Here is a 19,441-nt window from a genome sequence, read left to right on the forward strand (position 1 = left end):
CTGTTACATGTTGTTATAATCACTGCACCTTTTAATGTCAAATTAATAGCTTACAATAAAGAGGTCACAAAAATAATGCAGTAAAAATTATTCAGCGATAGTTAATGTTGAGAAACAGCATTTAGAATTTAACAGATTGAATTATTTAACATTCCAAATTGAATGATCTCATTATTAGTGTATCATAATTTAAATCCATTATTTCCATAGAAGTTTCTCATTTTCTTCATATAACTTGTCTCACAACTCTTAATTGCTTATGATTATAAATTATATTATGACTTCCTAATTTGTTTTTGTCATTTGCTGACTATACATTCCATAATCAGTAACAGTTCTTTTAGCTAAGTATTTTGCCAAGTTAGAAAAGATCTATACAGCCTTTTAGTGTCAGCTTCTGTAAAGTACATGACCCTAAAAAATAAATATTATCAGAAAGATTACCATTTTTGCTTAAAAACTAGAAGTTGAAAGAAAATTTTAAATATTTTGTATCTAGATAACTATAATAATGTGAGTAATTTTTCAAAGACAGATTCATAAAAAAATTCTCATTTAAATATCTATGAAATAGGATCCCGTTTCATATTCCTTCCCATCATATCTGTAGTGTTACAATGTACCATGCCGACCCTGATGCCCATGAAAAGAACACATTTTACTTTAATATATTATGATGAAATCTTCCTTTGAAAATGGTGCCTTCATAAACAAAATATAATTCATGCTTCTGATTTTAGTATAATACTGTCTGACCCTTGAAAACTTCCTACATTTTACTTCCACTGACACTTCATTATATTTGGCTCTTTTAATCTTTTATTTACCACTGGTCTTCCTTTCATGAATCATTTGGGAGTCTAGTACATTAATGGCACACTATAGTTCTAATGCTGACCCTAGAAACATTGCTCCTCTTTTCTTCTAAGGGCTCTGTCAAGCAGAAATACTGCATAACTTCTTATTTTTGAGGTTGAGACTTCCAGAAGTTGAAAGAAACATATTGCTTTGATGGATTAATTGTTAAAGAATAAAGTTAATACCGTGATATGCATGTCCTTACTAACATAAAGATGGATATAATATTCAAAGATCTGTCATTTTTGAGATAAAGCGATATTAACTTGGCTTTTTTTTAATGGTGCCTTGTAAAAGCCCATTGATCATTGTAAAATACATGGCAGAAAAGTGATCTAAAAAGTACTGACTGAGACTGTGCTTGTACTTAGAATACATTACATGAAAAATGTCTGCAATGAAGCTACAGGTTTTCCTACATCCTTAATGAAGAACATATGAAATTTCCTTATGGCTCCCAAATGTGTACCTGTTTCAACTGTCCCAGTTTGTAATCCACCAAAATTCCTTAAACCAAAGAGCTGTTGGGGGATGCCCCACTCTGTTCTCTCAGAAACACAGCTTATTGTGGGTACTGTTTACTGAAGCCTCTCATTCCCTCTAGTCATTCTGGAACACATACTTTATATAAAAGAAGCTAAAAATCGCTGGCAGTGACCTATTATAACATAACATGATTAACCTGAAGACATATCAATTATATGACTTCAAAAAGTTTTTGTTAGATTGCTCTGATTGCTCTAATTGCTAGAATCAGAGAGCTTTGTCAAGAAAAAGTTATTTCCTACTGTCATTCATTATGCATAATAGGACTTGCAATCTGCGTACGTACGAATAAAACTCTTACAGAAGCAAAACACCATAATGATTTAGGTCCAACAATCCATTTTTGAAATGCCTGTTCCTTACTTTATCTTGTTAATAGTCTAGATGATTAGATAATTAAGTTGTCTAACATGTTTTGCAGTAAGCACACATTGACTACATGATTTAATATGCAGTGATATTGTTAACTTATTGACCAGCCTGGATAGAATATGCACAGTTTTGAGTACACACACAAACATTTGAAATGTAATTTTTGCCTATAGGCTTCTCTTTTTATGTCTTTTTTTTAAAAAGATTCAATGCCACAAAAATTGCAGCTTACCATTAATGCTTACCTATTTTGATAAATTATAAACACATAGAGTGCCTGTAGTCATAATGCCCATTATCTTTTCATGTATCAGAGAGCTCATGAATACAGATAGTTTGGCTTGTATGTAACTTCTCAGGCTGCTTGGAAGGCTACTTGGGACATTCTGAAAGCATAATGTTTACTGTGGAGATACTGTCCATCCATGCACCACGTAAGCCATTTAATTGATAGTTCCTGGAAGTGTTGGCTTACTGCATGTACATGACTGAGTAGAACATCTACACCTACAGTGGAAGCATCTCTGATTTCTGAGTGCCCAGAAGCCTGGACATCCTCAGTAATGTACAAGATCTTCAAATTCTACTACATTCATTTTTCAAAATCTTACTATTTATTGCATGTTCACTGTTAAGCAGAATAGTTTAACATTTTATCTTGCGATTTTTTTTAAATTCTATTAGAATCAAGATCTGAGACCACAAGCAGAGCTGAAAAATTATTAGTAGTTATCTTTTGCTGCTGGCCAAAAAATAAAAGGAATGAGGCAAGACTGCAGGATTTTGTGACCATTTTCACTCTCTTAGAGACAGAAAGTGGGTATTTAGTTTTAATGGTACATGGAGATGAACTCCCTCTCCACTTTGAGGCATTCAGAGTTTCTGGAAACATCAACTCCTGTTGATTAAAATAAGGATATTAATCCTGTCTGTTAATCCTCCTTCTATTAAAATAAGGATTGTAATTTTATCCAGTCTCAAAAGAAAGGCTAGCCCTTTAATAATGAGCATTCTTGAACCAGGAATCATTCCACAATAATGAATATAGTATTCTCAACACCTAAAAGCATATGAAACAAAAATACAAAACCTGCTAAATGTCCTATTTGTAACAAGTAGTATTTTTTTCTAATTCTTGATTTCCATTTTTCATTAATAAGTGCCAATAATTGTCAATCTACCAGGCTCAAATTCTGCCCAAAATATATATCACAGAATACTTAAAAGTCATGGTGTGCTATAGAGATGTATCTGTGAGAAATATGTAAGGTTAAAGTGAATTATTCTCGTCAGCTTTTAACTCATATGAGACTCTAACCAATTAAGTTTAGCTTGGTGGCTTAGTTCGCCAGTATTTTGAACATTCCATGGTCATGTGTATATTTGGTGAAAGCCAGTGAATGAAAATTACCACTCTACGTGAATAAATACTATTTCTACTGTAAAGCAGGAACTGTTCAGTTTCTGTTGCAGCTTTATTGGAAATACTGAGTTTCACTGCAACCTAGCTGTACTCTTGATAGCATTATCTGAAAATTAAATATGAATGAATGGAGGAAATGAAAGCCTGCCATGGTTGATGCATTCTCTGTAATTTAAAGATGATCTGCAAAATTAAACTGAAAACAGCTCAAGCATAGACTGTCATGTTATGAATAGGCGAGAAAAAAAACATTTATTCTAATTACTAACATTTATTCTAATTCTAACATTTATTCCAATTACTGAGAGGAAGTAAGTCTCAGCAAGATTATAAATCAGTTGTGTGAAGGAGGTATTAACAATTTTCATGCCGTCTAGTCACTTAGGAGGGTTAACCATGTTTTGCCTGTACAACTCTGTACTTCTCTTTGGACACAAACAGATGGCACCAAAAAGGGTTCTGGAGTTGCTTTTTCCTTCTCTCCTGGGAAAGGAACTGTTTGTAAATTTTAGCTAACCCTGTTGAATACTTTTAACTGAAAAAAATGCTGAGCATGAGGCTAAGATCATGCAGCTCATTATGACATTAATGCACTCACCAAAGATGTGCAAAAAATTGCTCGGCATCGAGGGACAGAACAAGTCTCTTCCACAAAAATGTCTTGGCCACCAGTCAGTATAATAGAGGGATCATCTATTCTTGATGTCTTCTCAGCTATCTTATTGAAAGTATTCAAATATTAATTCCAGTTCATTTACTGAAACTCATGTGTCATCTGCTAGCTGGACTTTCTGAAAGTTCTGGCTACTCTTTCTCTGTCTTTTTGACTCTATGAATAATTAAATAATTTTTACAATCCGTACAAGAGGAAACACAGAGGGTTTATCTGAGAATATTCTACACCCTAACGGTTGGTGCATTCCCTTGTGAGAGACCTTAACTCAAACCCATTGTTCACCTGAGTTAAAACAAGGTTTTCAACTTCCACCTCTAAAGTTACTATTTTAATAACTGAGATTTACATGGTGTTCAAGATATTCAATAGTAGAACTCCTTCGAAGTAATTTATTGGAACACTTCCAGTTCCCAAACAACACATAGATGTTCACTGAACCAAACAGAAAGCAAATGAAATTGATTCCTCTATTCACATCACCTCCATAGGGATGAATAGGGAGATGATTTTAGTACGGTACAAAGCATCAGGACCTATTTCTGACACTGGCCTATTTCAGTGGGTTATGGATGCTGAAAAAGAGGCCATGGAAAGGCCTTTCCTGGAAAAGAACCACATAAATGATGTGAAGGTGGAAGAAATGCCATATAATTGGAATTTCAGAGTTCAAAGTTCCCAGTTTACTGAAAGAAGACTGAAAGAAGTCTCTTCTAAAGCATTTAAGTACTGTAAAAGGGGTAGAAAATGTTAAGTATTAATGTGTTTTTCCAATCCAGGCACCTCACAAAATGATGGCTAGATGATGGAGCCAAAGAATGTAGACGTAGGAACAAACTAAATTGGATAAGCACAGTTAAGAAGTTGTAAAGCATCAATTACCAACATTTTGTTTAAAGTACACAGTATTTACTGCTTTCTACTATCTGCTTCTAGGCAGTCTATGAATCCAAAGACATGAAATCAAGTAGTGCATCACCATCTATTGTCACTGGATTCCCCTACATCCTGCAGCAACATTATTCACAGCTGAGAATCAGGGACTTCACAATAGTTCTGGCACAAAACAACTCTATACCCTTGGTTAGGCACAAAGAAGCACCTTCACTGTCCAGTCTTCTTCCTATTGTTATATGGCAATGATGTGTTTCAGCAGCGAAGGGTACAACCTCACCAGAAAACAACAGAGTACAAATACTGGCCTTTTCGGCTCTGAACAGAAACTAAATCACAGAATGGGATCAGAATTTTCATGTGAAAATCTGGAAGACACACAACGTGAGGGAAGAGACAATCCTGATTTCATGTGCTTCTTTGTAAGATATAAAGCAAAGGAAACCAGATTTTGAGGGCAACAAAAAGACTAAAGAAAGATATCCTGAGTTCAGAGGTAAGGCTGTTGCCTTGTCTAATCCCTAAACAAGATTATGTGTATCTTGGGTGAAGATTAAAAGGCAGGATGATAAGAATACCAAGGTATTATCTACTAGCATGTAATCATGAAGAAGACAATCCTGGGTTCTGCTTGTACAAAATCTGGCAGACCCTGCTCTAAAAGTCAATTAGAATGTAATTTATTAGATTAGCAAATCAATTAGATTGATTCTGTAATCAATTAAATTAGCAATAAATTTTCACTTGAAGTCAATTTCGTTACAATTATAAAATTTTAGACTGTGCAAATGAATATGGCAAATAACACACTGCTTGAAAATTTGGCCTAATGGAAGAATTAACTTATTTATTTATTATAATTGTTTTATATATTACATATTATGTGTAATAATTAAAACTTGATATAAAAAGATGCAAAATACATTTATAATTATAAATATTAATATAATGTACGTTTACTACAATTATTAATAATTATTATTTCAATTATTAAGTTATTAATTAAAAAACTAATAAACAGCAAAATTTAAAAAGTCAATTGCTTTAGTTTTTTCAGGTACTGCTACATAATCACAACTACAAACTAGTTGGTACTGTTGTTTGAATCAGTAATCACATTTTTTCTAATAGTTTGGGGTAGCCATGGTTTTGATCACCCAGTTACTTATAAAACTTCATTTTTAAGATCTGAAAACGTATAAGATGTAGTGCTTAATTACAGAAAGTGGCCATTTAGATAGTATCATCAAATATGATAGCTCTATCTGTAAAAAAAGAAAATAATTGCCTTTATAGTATACACTACACCAGAAACTCTATATTTCTCTCTAACCACATCATGAATATGTCTGAAATCCCTTGGAGCAATTACATTAAATTGCACAATATAACTGATGCTTTTGAACACTGAAAATACCCAGCTTTCTGACTTGTTATATTGTGCATCAGCATTCATAGTACTGCAAGAAGCAACAGTTATAATATCAAAAACTGTAATATCCATTCATATCTTTGTGTTTGAAAGTCCCTACACTATGAATTGTTCTTGGCTTAATGATGCTTATATGACTTACACATAAGCCATGTCCCATTTTTTGCAGTACAAATACAGGTATAAAAATACCCTCAGTTTCCCCCAAATATAAGAAGTACCTAAAAGAATGAAAGGTAAGTACATGCTGTCCATATGGAAAACATACTTATCAAAGAACCACTTACTCGTCTGCAAACTGTCACTTTTCAAGTTTATGTCTACAAACACATCACATTTTCTGTCTCTAGACAATAGTCCCCTCTTTACATTCACTAACTACGTATGACGGAGGTATTGGTCTTCTTTTCAGAACAGCAGCTCTCAGATTGCTCTGTCCTACAGTCAGCACTATTTCTGGATCCCCTAACTATGCTAATAATAACACTTGAGCTCTGATGAACCTGGTTTAGGGCACTCTTGGAAAAACACCCTAGTGGTCCTATAGGATGTAAGTCCTGAAACAACTTGTTACCCACTTAGAAAATTTTTGCACATAGATTGCTGCTCTTTTTGACCTCTCTGGAATGGATAGAAACAAGCAAGTAGATCTTGAAATGGCCCTGGTTCTGCCATTGTAGTAAGACAAAAATTTCTTGATATCCAAAGTTTGTGAGCAACACATCCTTACAAGGACAATGCCCAATGAAGAAAGCAGGAAAGGTTTCTTCATCAGAATTCTCACTCACTCACTGGACTCTGAGAAACATCAAGACTATAACCTGAGAAAACACAAAGCATCTAAGACTGGTGATTGCAGACAAAGCTCATGGAACATGTCTCAGCATTGTGAAATAGCTAGTATAAGATCTCATGGCTCAAAGCACGCAAAGAGATAACTGGCTTAGACATCTGGTAAGGGGAGGACCTAACACTCTTCTTCAGGTAGGTTTGCCCAGTCAGACCTGGCTGACTGTTAGTAACTTATCCACCATCCAACTCTGAAGTAGAGAATATCAACTATGGCTCAGTATCCTAAAAAACCACACCAAAAAAAAAAAAAACAGGAAAATGGCCAGTATTCTGACATTAGACAGCTTTTGCTATGCTGTAGTGAAGAGGACCATTTCTGCCGTATTGGCCTTAACTCATAGAGGATTCTAAAGAGAAGAGAGATTGAAGGAAGGAATGCATCATTTCTCCAGTCAGGGAACTGGGAATGAGTGGGCAGCCTCAGTGCTGAAGGAGAAAGGTTGGTATTTTTTTGTGACTATGAAAACAAGCCTTGGCAACCTTCCAATAGAAGAACAGCTTTTAGAAGATCACTTTTGAACGCCTGCTCATGGTCCACCAAAGTGAAGCAGCTCAGCCTCTCAGCCAACACATTAATTGAGTGCAGTGATGGAATTCTCTCAAGCATGCAGCTAACCAGCTGCTACTCTGGACCCACAACACTCTGCAGAGATGCTGAGTGCCACAGGCAGACTGAGCAGCCTTCCAGCATATACAGAAATTTTCAGAAAGTACTTTGCTTTACTAATGAAAAGAAACACTAGAGATACAAATTAATCACCCCTTTGGAGCAATGCAAATTCCCACATGAATTTGAGTTTGTAAATAAAGTTATTTAACTTTCTAAAGTAATTTTCTTTTTCATATCATAAAACATATCCTGCAAAACCTTCTTCCCCCTTAAGGGAGCCTACAGGAAAGATAGGGAGGCACTCTTTATCAGGGAGTGATAGGATGAGGTTTAACAGTTTAAAACTGAAAGACGGTAGATTTAGATTAGATATTAGGAAGAAATTCTTACTGTGAGGGTGGTGAGGCACTGGAACAGGTTGCCCAGAGAAGTTGTGGATGCCCCCTCCCTGGATGCGTTCAAGGCCAGGTTGGATGGGGCTGCTCTAGTGGAAGATGTCCCTGACCATGGCAGAGCAGTTGGAACTAGATGATCTTTAAGGTCCCTTCCAATCCAAACCATTCTATGATTCTGTGATTCCATGATTCCCCTAAAGTGAATGGAATTAGGTCTTGATTACCAGAAGTAAAAAAAAGACAGTGTAACTCCTGCTGAAGCACGTATCTATCCCAAGAATCTTCCTGACTCTTGTCACAACACTGGAGAAGGAGTAGTCAGCATAGTTACTGAGGGGACTAGAGAAATAGTCACAAATTTAGTGTCATAACCAAGGGTCACATCCTTAGGGATTCATATGTCAGAGGCAACAATGGTTCAGTGCTTAGATAACCTGGCCAATTCATCAGCAAAGTTAGGGAAAGATGAAAAAGGAGAAGAGAGTGACACTGGGATAAAGACATGGCTTTTTAGTCACGCTTCAGATATGCTAATCACGGTGAGAGGACATAACACTGTGGAAATGCTAAGTGATTTTTAAGTAAACAGACTTGAAGCCTGTACCTCTGAACCCAAACAAGGAAGAAAGGAACCTTCTGGAGGTTATCATGAGGACCTGAGGCATGAGAGTTGTACAAGGAGACCAAAGATTCACTTGTGTCACGTGATAAACACCAAGATATCTGAGAGTAACTTTGAACTACTGAAACTACTTTCTCTTCTGAAATGGTCTAGGCTAGAAGACTGAAGTCCTTAGATCTTGTAGGTCCTAATTGCTGTGGCTAGGTTCACAGCGATTATATCAGCGAGATCTATGAAAGCATGGAGGAAAGGCCCAGAGGAAAGATAAGTTTCTAAAATCCCCACAGCCATAAACTCTTCCCAGTGAATGCACAGCACATTTTCCACAAATTTCTAAACACATTGAAGTACGTGGTAACCATATCAACTCTTAGTGGAAAAGCTCTGAAGTAGACGCATTTCCCTAGAATAACCAGCAATTTCACATATTTTCTAGATCTTTTACCCAAAGCTATAGGAAGGAAAGAACAGGCTGAAGTAGAGGGTTTGAAATTCCCAAGATGCATTTGATGGTCCCTCTCCTTAAACTGAGTAGTGGATGCTATGAAGATCTTTCCCTTAAGTTTGACAGATATCAGATATCAGTAATTAATCAAATTACTATTTGGTGCAAGCATCCAGAAAGCAATGAGATAATATGCAATACTCCGTAAATGCTGCTTGAGGAGGAAGTGACCCTCTTTATTAAGTCTCAGGAGGATTTTAAGTCATCATTGTACATTTCAATACAGGCAAAGTGTCCTTTTTGGAAGGTGACATCGAATGATTGGAGCTTCCAATGATTCTTGTGGTCACTAAAGAAGGAGGTTATGTGGAGGACATTGCTGCAAGTGCAGGAAAAGGCTGCAAGTGTAAGACTCCTATATTTTATTCGTGTTATTCTGATGTGAGCCAGTGAGCTCACATCAGCTGTTATACCGATTCCTTCAAGTAAAATATGTTGTATTGCTTTCCTCCTATGAAACAGCAGCCCTGAAATTGAGATGCCTAATTTAGTCGTCCAAGGAGGAACAAAATGTGCTGGGAGTAACCACAAGTTATAGTAGATTGTAAATTGCAGATTGCTCAGATAATAGCAATGAGAGATACATAAAACATTCCATTAAGAAGTAGACTCTGTCTGTCTGTTCTTGCCCAGTGAGCAGAGAGAGCTTCCTTAGCATGAAAGAAGAGAAGGCATACTGAAGTTTATTCTCATTTTCTCCAGATACAGTTTCCTGGATGCTAATTTTATAGAATTTGCCTTTTTCAAGATTCTTGTAGTGCTTGGAATAATCTCCTTCCAGTGTTAGCAGAGTGGCTAAATACACATGAAGCTAGCAAGTATTTAATCTTGATGGTAAGGTTCATGACTTTCTGAAACTACTAAGGAATTATTTTTTTAATTAAATCTGTTGTTTGGGCATAAAAGACCAGAAAAAAAGAGCCTTAGCCCAGGAAATGGCCTTCATCCAATAATATAGTTTGTGTGGGTATCAATACAGTGTATTCCTGTACTGGAAATATGCTTGTCACAGAAATGGCAAAGTTTAATACTGCCGTGGAGGGAAGACACTGCCAGAAAAATATGCAAAAATACAGGGGAAAAAAAATAATAAGGGGAAAGGAAACAGCATGTGGCTAAAACTGGAATAGTCATTCTCCATCGGCTTCACTGAAACATAAACAAAAGTAGCAGGAAAAAGAAATGCAGAAATAAAGAAAACAAAAAGAAAAGTTGAAATAAATTAAAACAAAAAACAACCCTATGGGAAAAGAGTCGCGCAGGCAAAACTCACAATGCAAAGAGAGTGCTCTGACTCAGACAAGTACTTCAAAAGAACTGAGGTCAAATTGTTCTTTCACTGTTGCGCTATTGGCATGAAAGGAGGTAGGGGCTGTCCTTTGCACATTGCTGAAGCAATAAAAAAGAGCCCTCAGTCTGAATACAAGCATCCAATTTAAATCTACATATGGGACAAAAATTTAAAAAAATGTACGTGCAATAGGTTGAAAAGCTGTCTCCCCAGTTGAACAATTTAAGAAAGAAGTAAGTTACCACGACTGGCAGTCATTTGGATGAAGCACTGAAGACTTCAGTACAAGCTGACCAACATTCAAAACCAAGAAGCATTAAAAGAAAGTTTCAGAATGAGTTCAATAAAGCCAACTTTCTTTGACAAATTTCAGTTGTGGAAAAAACTACAGTGGCACTTCACATTTTACACAGCATGACTGCTAGAGAAGTCAGGAGGTTATGACAGTATTTGGTGCCAAGGGCAGGCTACTTACATTGCCAGATAAGCATGAGCTAAGGAACCATAGACAAGAGGTATAAAAGCAGTACACTATCATTTATTAAGAAGTTTTCATATTAAGAAATAGAAAAGGCATGCTGAAACAACAAGTACTTGGTTGCAATGTTTTTCACTAATCTCTGTTGATAGGAATTAAAGACCTGAATAATCAGGATTTTGGACATAAGACAAAAAGACAAAAATTTGTATTTGTAAAACTCACAAATCTTTCATTGCTAAATATATTTCATCAATTTTAGGCTAGAAGATCAAGCTATTGGGAAAATATCCAATCAAACAGACAAAAAATGACAAAAACAAGTAAAGGTTCCTGAATGCAGGTCCCACACCGTATCTTAAGCCTTGCATTGTTTCCTTCGATATCCTAAGCATTTAAAATGGCAGTAACTATGTATATGTAGTAACCTTGATTCCCATTCACACTGCCCTTAACTTTTGGATGTATTTTTCTAATGGAATCTGTTGTTAATATGTAATTTATGCTTATAATTCCAGTAATAACTTTTATTCAAGATATTTCCTCTGAAAAACAATCTGACACCATGTCTCATGCTAGTTATTTTGCCCCATGAAAATCTTAGGCTCAAAGGAATTAACTTTTATTCCCTGAAGTAGTTAATCCACTATTTAATACACCAAGATAATGATAGTCTTTAAATCTATATCTATATCTATATATCTTACCATTAGATCAGGGTGACACCTGTAATTAAAACTTTATTTCCCAGCACAGTTCACAGTTTACATTGCACTGGTGTTTCACACCATTCAAGCAGTCAAACTGCCCTGAGAACAATTTGCACATTTCACAAAATAAAACAAGAAAACAATTGCTTTTTTAATAAGCTACAGGAAATAAGAGAGTAACATATGAGGGGCACACACCTACGTACTTTTAATGCTATTCTTTTTTTAAAACATGCTCTGTTTTATTTATTTTGTGTAGTTATTTGATTACCTTAGTATATACTTTAGAAGTCCAACAGAACTGCCTAAGTGAACGCAAGAGAACTAGTTTAAAATCACTATCCATATGTTAGTACAAAATCGTTCTCTATGCTATAATCACCATTTCTTTGCCTAATCTACTTTTTACTGATAATCCCCTATCTTAAACAGACAGATGTGAGCACCAGAGTGGCTTGCCTAGCTCCCTCCATGCTGTAGCTGATGCTCTGACAAGAATAACAGATTTCCTGAGTTCTATCAGTTGAGATGCCAACTTTGACGAAATGTTCCATCTAGCAAAGCGTGAACACACAGAGAATCAGGAAAGCAGATCTCAGGTGTTTGCTGGTGGCACTCCAACTTTTGTAGCAAAATCCCAAATATTATCTACACCTTCCAGATCACTGCTTCAATCTTCATCCATTCCAACCAGTAAGAAAGCATTATTTTTGCCATACAACGTTAAAATCCTGACTGGACTAGGTATATCCAAGTTTCTGAACTGAATCATAAGTCTCAAACATTTGGTTTCCAATTTTTGGCAGTTCTTACCTAAATCTACCCCTCCCTTCCTCACTCTCAGTTCTTTCATAGGACTCTCTAAATCAAAATCTCCTTCTAAAGGAGCTTCTATTTTCTGTGCACTTAACTCCTTTCTACTTGATCCTTCCAATTTCAGTTCTTGACTCTCTTTATAATCTCCCATGTTCCTTTCTCATGGCTTCAGCTCCCATGTTGATGACCTCTGACCTCTTAAATGAATATCATCGCTCCTCATTGGACTTAGAAATACGGCTCAGTGTTCGTAGTCAACAAAATGGCCATTCATTCCTTTGATTAGCTTTTCACCTAGGTCTACATCTAGCTTTTTGTTATTAGTTCTTCTTTATCCCTACCCAACTACCACTGTGATATCACTGTGATAGAATCAGTCCATTTGTTCACCTATTATTCTTCATTATTTCATGACTTTCAGATCATTGGTATTGATGATTCTTCCACCCCATTGCCTCTTACCTGTCATTAGTTACCAATTCTCTCCATCCTTCTAAAGCTTCTACAGTCTTGTTCCTCCTTTCCACTGTAATGTCCACCTTGCACTCCTTCAGCTCTATATGCTAACAGCCCACATATTTTGCTCCTAGGATGCTAGTAGTGCACCAGTGGCCTGCTCATCTGTTCCATGACAAATTTGTTCTCTCATCTGAATGGCTAACCAAATGTATTTCTCAAGTTTAACTGACTTTTTTCTCCACACTGTCTTTGTTTTCCAACTCTCTACTCCTTTTATCTCTGAGTCTCTCTGTGCATTAATTATAAGAAAACAAAGAAAACATAATACGACATGAAATTCATTATCCCCTTAGCATTTTCCCTCTGATGCCTTCTATTTTTGCAATTCTGTTCTTTCCATCAATGTTGAAATTTTTACTGTCCTCTCTTCTATAATCTTTCTACTTTGCACCAGTGACATCATTTTGTCCTTCCTCCTGATGCACTCCCTTAACCCAATTCTCTTTTTCAGTCTCTCATTCATCTTCAGATCTTTCCCAGAAAGTACACAGGAAATGTATTTTGCCTTTCCCACCACAGAAAAGAACCACAACTTTGACACCACTGGCCTCTCCAACAGCCTTGCTATCCTTCTGTTTCTAAACTCATTAAGAATGCTACTTAGAACTGATCATAATCATCAGCTTCTACCCAGTGCATGTCATTGAAACGACTCAGAGTGTATCAAATCAAAAGGTCTATCTAGTCTAGTAACTTCTCCCTAGAAGTGGGCAAAAGTAGATGCTTAGGAAAAGAAAGAGTGTGAGAAGTACAACTACTATATCTATGCTGGTGACTGACAGATCTACTTTTCTGTTTCAGATTTCTCTCTCCTGACAAAACTAAAATACTCATCTGTTTCTACCACCTTTTGTATGGATCTTACCATACATTTAATTCATTAAAATCTCTAGGATTTTCATGTCCCAGCCTTCCTCAAGCAGTATGGATTCATCCTCCAATCCATGAATCTGTTCTGTAGTTCTGTAACCCAGGAATTATCTTAAATTTAAATCTCTATTTGGATCTTCCTGTTCACAATATTTCTAGAACTTGCGGGTGCTTTCTATATAGCATATCTAAGACTATTCATATATAAAAATTTAATTTCTCATCATCACTTTCATCTTATGTCTCAATTACTGTAACACAGCTTTTAAGCTCATGACAAATGTAATTTTCTCAGTGACCACAAGACTGCTTCAAATACAATTTTTTTAGTCCACTACTTTGACCATGTTACTACCCTTCTTTCTCTGCTATGCTGGTTCCTCTCTTCCCCATCACTTCAAATAAAAAAGACTTGACTTGATTTTTAAAGTCCTTCCAGGCTTTTACTGACATATTAATTACCTTCTAATGACTACTCAGACATTGAATCTCATCTCTGTTCAGTTCATGATACCTATCTCAGCCAAGTATTTTATTTTCTAACAGCCCTTCCATACTGCCTTCACATTCAAAGGGTGTCTGCAAAGCCTCATTATTTTCTTTTCAAGAGGCATCTTAAAACTCATCCCATTTGAGATGCCAAAAACTCAATGATAATTAAGAACAGTTAGTGTACAGAGACCACTGGTTTTATATATCTCCATAGACTTGTCCCTTATCTCTTGTTCAAAGTTCTTTATAAATTGTCCAAGATTGGGACAATCCTTTTTGTTCTTTGTGTGTGTTGACATAGTGAATAGCACAATGTATCCTGGATCTTCACTGCAGGCAGTGTAACAGCAGCAACATTAGCAGATTGTTGTTAGTACGTAGTGTAGTTTAAAAAAAGCACAATTTGAGATTTGAGCCTTCTCCCTTTCCCCTTCTTAGTTATGCCTACAAAAAGTAAATGCTTTCATCCAGCTGAGCATAGTCATTAGCAATAACTTTTACTAAACATTTACTACACATTTTTTCTGGACACTTCCCTCCATATTGAAATATCTGAAGAATTTGACTTTTGTACTTTTTAATATAACATGCATATACATACGTGCAGTCTGCTACAAAGTATTGCTCATGCTTATCTAACTGATGCCAGTGAGATTACTCAAAGGAGTGAGGACTACTCACATTAACAAGACTTAAAAAATTGAACCTGTAATTCACGAAAACTGTTGAATCTATGATGAGTATCTCAAATGTTAATAATTATAGTTTGGGCCATTGAACTAATGAGCCACATTCCACCTCCAGTAACTAGACACTTGCTTAAATAATACTAAGTACAACCTTCATTTTTTCATCTATATTCAAAAATTCAGCCTAACGATTAAGAATTTACTTTTTTAAATAACTTTGTTTTGTGATTTTCCTGATGTCAGAAAAGGTGTTGAATTGCCATGCAATTAGCTTTTAAATTAGCACACCAACCTACTGTATTACTTTTGGAATAGGTCTAGTTCACCTAAAGTACCAGAATATAACATTTTAATGAACAGAAGCACAGGGTATATTAAACTTCTAACATAATACTATTTTATGACAGACTACAGTAACAGTCTAGAAAAGGCTATTCTCTAAATATATTTATTGCTGACTTCTATAGAAATCATGGGGTTTAGCAACAAAGTATATTTTCTGAACCTCTGCATAACTATATTCCACTTTTAAAGGTTATTTCTGAAACTTACAAGAGAATTGACATTCTTCAATTTACATTCATGTTTAACTGCAAGTCGAGTGAACTAATTTACTAAGAGCTTAATAATTAAATAGCACCAATATGAATAAAGCAATCTGCTTATATTTCCTTTAGGAAGGAAACTTGTACAAATTACAAAGCTTAACAAACCAATATAAAAAATATTTCTGCTTGTGCTTTCTTTCTCTTTGTTAATCTAAAATGTAATTCTAAGTGGGTTTAATTTCCAAGTCAGACATCTAAAGTTTCTCCCTCCTTTTTAAATTGTTTCAAAAACCTTCCAAAACTCCCTGCCCAAACCAATATTTGTTCCATCTCCTCTCATTACAGTTTGGGTTTTTTTTTTCTGGTTATTTCTTAACATAACCTTGTCCATTATTGAATCAAATTCCACCCTGCTGTAAGGAGCAAGTCCAGCAACGTGAACATGTGCTTTCATTGATGGACTAGTGCAAGGTTAAATATGTCCTCCTGATATGATCCTGAGAAGGATACTGAAAAAAATTGCTCTAATTGCATTTCTCTGTAAAACACCATATCAAACGTCATCAATTTGTTTGAGTGCTCATCTTCCACTGTTAGCCCATTGATTAATTTATTATCTTTTGTGTTTTAAGATCTATTGCTATGTTAAAAGTCTATGTGTTTCCAGGATTGGGTTCTTAAAAGTGAATTAAGTAGTAGTTGCTGAAATACACAAAGCGACACTGGAAAAATTTCTCTTGGAATAGCCACTTACCATAGTAAGTTTTGTTCCTTGAATGTACTGCCTCCAAAGAGGCCCCCCTTTGGGATTATTTTCCCTGCCATGAAGCAACAGAAACCATAGAAAATGTTAGATATTAAATGGAATATTCACAGCTATTCCAATGTTCTGGAAGAAAACATAGAAAAATCTCCTACTTCTTAACTCCCTAAGCATTGTTACATTCCACAAATACCTGAGGTAAAAGTAAACCTGAGGAGCTGGTGTAAATCTGCATAGACAATTCACTTGAGAAAAAGTTCTTTTGGTAAATAGCGTCCTTTTTCTCTTTTATGACACTGCCTACACAGATCTATTAAGTAAAAGACTGGTAGAGACAATTCTGAGAAGGCGAACAGAGACAGACTACTAGTTGTAGAGAGAGTGAACTACTCTTGTCCAAATATTGTATCTCATGTAATGCAAGAAGTCTTGCTTGCTTGGGAACTTTCAAGTACATTGGCTACCTCAGTGAGGATGTTTTAAGCTACTTCTATATTGAAATGGTCTAACCCTTAGCTTTTTGCCAAACCTGACCAAAAAATTACCTTAAAAAAGGCTTTTGTGTAGTCAAGCAAATGATTCAGAACCTGTCCAAAAGCTTAAACCAAGACAGCTGTTAAAAATGGTCAATACTATTATAGTCAAGAATATGGAAGAGGAGTGAGGGCATTTTAAGACTGATTACCCTTATAAAAATACACAGACAACTGCAGTTTTGAGAGTTGCTCTTAGATTCTGTAATAACAAGAAGAATATTCAGTGTAGGAGAATGAGAAAGGTACCACTGTGTCCCTCCAAAGAGATGTGTAACCTTTTGGATGTCAGGAGTTTGACCTAGGAATGTATGTCTAATTTATTATTTGAGTATGCTATTTTGTCAAGAATAAAAAACGACAGGCTTAAATAATTTACATAAAAAATGAAAGACAGGGTTAAGAATAAATCAAGTATTTTTCAAGCTATCAAAGGAGAAGCATGAATCTAGTTCCGCCTCTCCACCCAAAAAGGTGCCATAACTCATGAAGAGAATAGCATTTAACTTTGGCTCGTCAGTTTCTTTCTACTTCATTTGTAGCTTGGCCAAACATTGTTGTCTACTGTGTCATCTACTGACACTTTCCTTCTTCTTTGCTTCTATTTTTCACAGAAATTGAATAGTTGTTCTTCAAACTGGGGCTTGATTCTGTTGTCCACAGATACGTGTCTAATGACATTTCAGATGTCCTTTAATATCGCAGCTGGCCTCCAGCTGCAGTTCCAGAGTCTCTCGTAAGTTGTGTCATACCTGCCATCCTGTGCAGATACTTTGGCTACCTTGGGACATCTCAAATAGTACTAGACGCCTCTTTGCAGGCAACTGTGTCACACCCTTGCTGTCAAACAACTATTTTCAGAGACTATCATTGCAAACTGTTGATAATGATATAACCTTTGCTAGGAAAAGGATGAGATTGCTGTGGATATACAGGAAGTAGAGATTTTTAAAAGGTTAAAAAAGGATCAAACAGAATCCCATGCCAAACCACCATATAAAATCTATGCAGAAACAGAATCTACCACCTTCATTTTCTGGAGCGTTTTACAAATCCATGACTTTTTTACATCATAAAGGTTCTATCCAGGAAAGCTTATTAAAAAGATTCCTTTGTGGATTCATAAAGAAAAAACTTGAAGTCACAACTGGCTCTAAAAGTACTTGCACCTAATCTGAACAGCTGTAAGCAAATACTCCAGATATCCTACATCCAAGGAGTGCTTATCATGCTCACATAACTGCCATTATCATCCAAGCATGTCTTTTCTATAAAACTCCAATCAAACTCAGGCGCAGAAAAATGACCCGAGTGCTCTGGCCTTTGAGAGCTCCATCACCTCTGAGCTCATAGGATCAAAACTAAAAAAAAGATGCAATTATCTTACTAAATGCATTCCTCAGATGTATGAAATACAATTTCTAGGATGCAATTTTAAGCCTCTAAAGAATTCTGATATGCAAAGTGGTATTAAGGCTTCCCTAACAGGTCTGCTAAAGCTTTGAGTTTCCCCTCTCCTCTCCCTGAACACACTACCACTATAATATTCTAACTTCCAGCTGCATGTTGTGATGCTGTTAAAAAGGAGCTGTGAAAAATGTTACTGCACATTTCAGCTTCTGAAACAACTATTGGTGGACAAAACTTAAAGAGCGTTCTGCCACTCTGCATTGTGCCAAGACTGAAAAGTCACCTCCTTTTACCTTTTTACAGTACATGAATACACAGGCAATGGAAGTTTTCTTTTCCTCTCTCCTCTGGACCCCAAGCTTGAAGAATGAATGAAATCAACCTCCGACTGAGTCTTTAACAAACTATAAAGACATGTTTAAAGTTTAGAAAGTGAATCAGGGAGATTCAAGTTGTTCTGTAATGTCTCAATATGACTCATCTAATTACAGAATTTAACAACCTGTGAAGACCATCTCTCTGGCAAGCCAAAAGCTAGAAGAACGTAACAGAATCAAATGACTCTATGTTTTAATATGTAACTGGTTTTAAAAACTAAGTGGGTGCAAGTGCTAACTGGTGAAGTATATAGGCTCTTCTGCTGTATTTTCCAAAAACCTTGAAATAAATGTAAGTATCATTTTGTTTTTAAAAATGACTGGAAAAACATATTTTTAAAAACAAACAAATTACCTGGCAAGGCTTCTTCATTTTAATTGCTATAACATGGTATCTGTAACAGCAGAGTTCACAGGTCCATGACCCTCTTTCACTTATCCACTTTAACAGGCAAAGCTGATGCGTGTATCGTACTGACCCATCGCAGCGGCAAGGATTTAACAATTCACCCTGAAAAGGCAGAACAGAAACATTAATTTTAAAGGAATCTTTTATGTACATGTATACTCAATACCAAAATGTTTACAGGTCTGTAACAATGAACTGGTCTCAATTTCAATACGTGAAAAAACATGTATTTTTGGTTATAAAAGTTCTTAAAAATTAAACTCTTTTAAAAACATCTAACTGCTTCTAATGAGTCAAAGCCAGATAACTGGTTATGCATGCATATGTACATATGTGAAACAAGTGAGAGATTAC

General features: G+C 35.8%; 1 protein-coding gene across 1 annotated transcript in view; it reads right to left on the reverse strand.

The window, feature by feature from the left end:
• The window catches only part of MARCHF11 (membrane associated ring-CH-type finger 11), a 35,659-nt gene that overhangs the window by 14,932 nt on the left and 1,286 nt on the right, over positions 1–19,441 (reverse strand). The window contains exon 2 of the mRNA XM_075140695.1: positions 19,034–19,189. Coding sequence (XP_074996796.1) covers positions 19,034–19,189 — 156 coding nt within the window. The remainder of the gene's footprint in view (positions 1–19,033; positions 19,190–19,441) is intronic.

This window comes from Calonectris borealis, chromosome 2 (assembly GCF_964195595.1).
Source record: "Calonectris borealis chromosome 2, bCalBor7.hap1.2, whole genome shotgun sequence".
Lineage (NCBI taxonomy): Eukaryota > Metazoa > Chordata > Aves > Procellariiformes > Procellariidae > Calonectris > Calonectris borealis.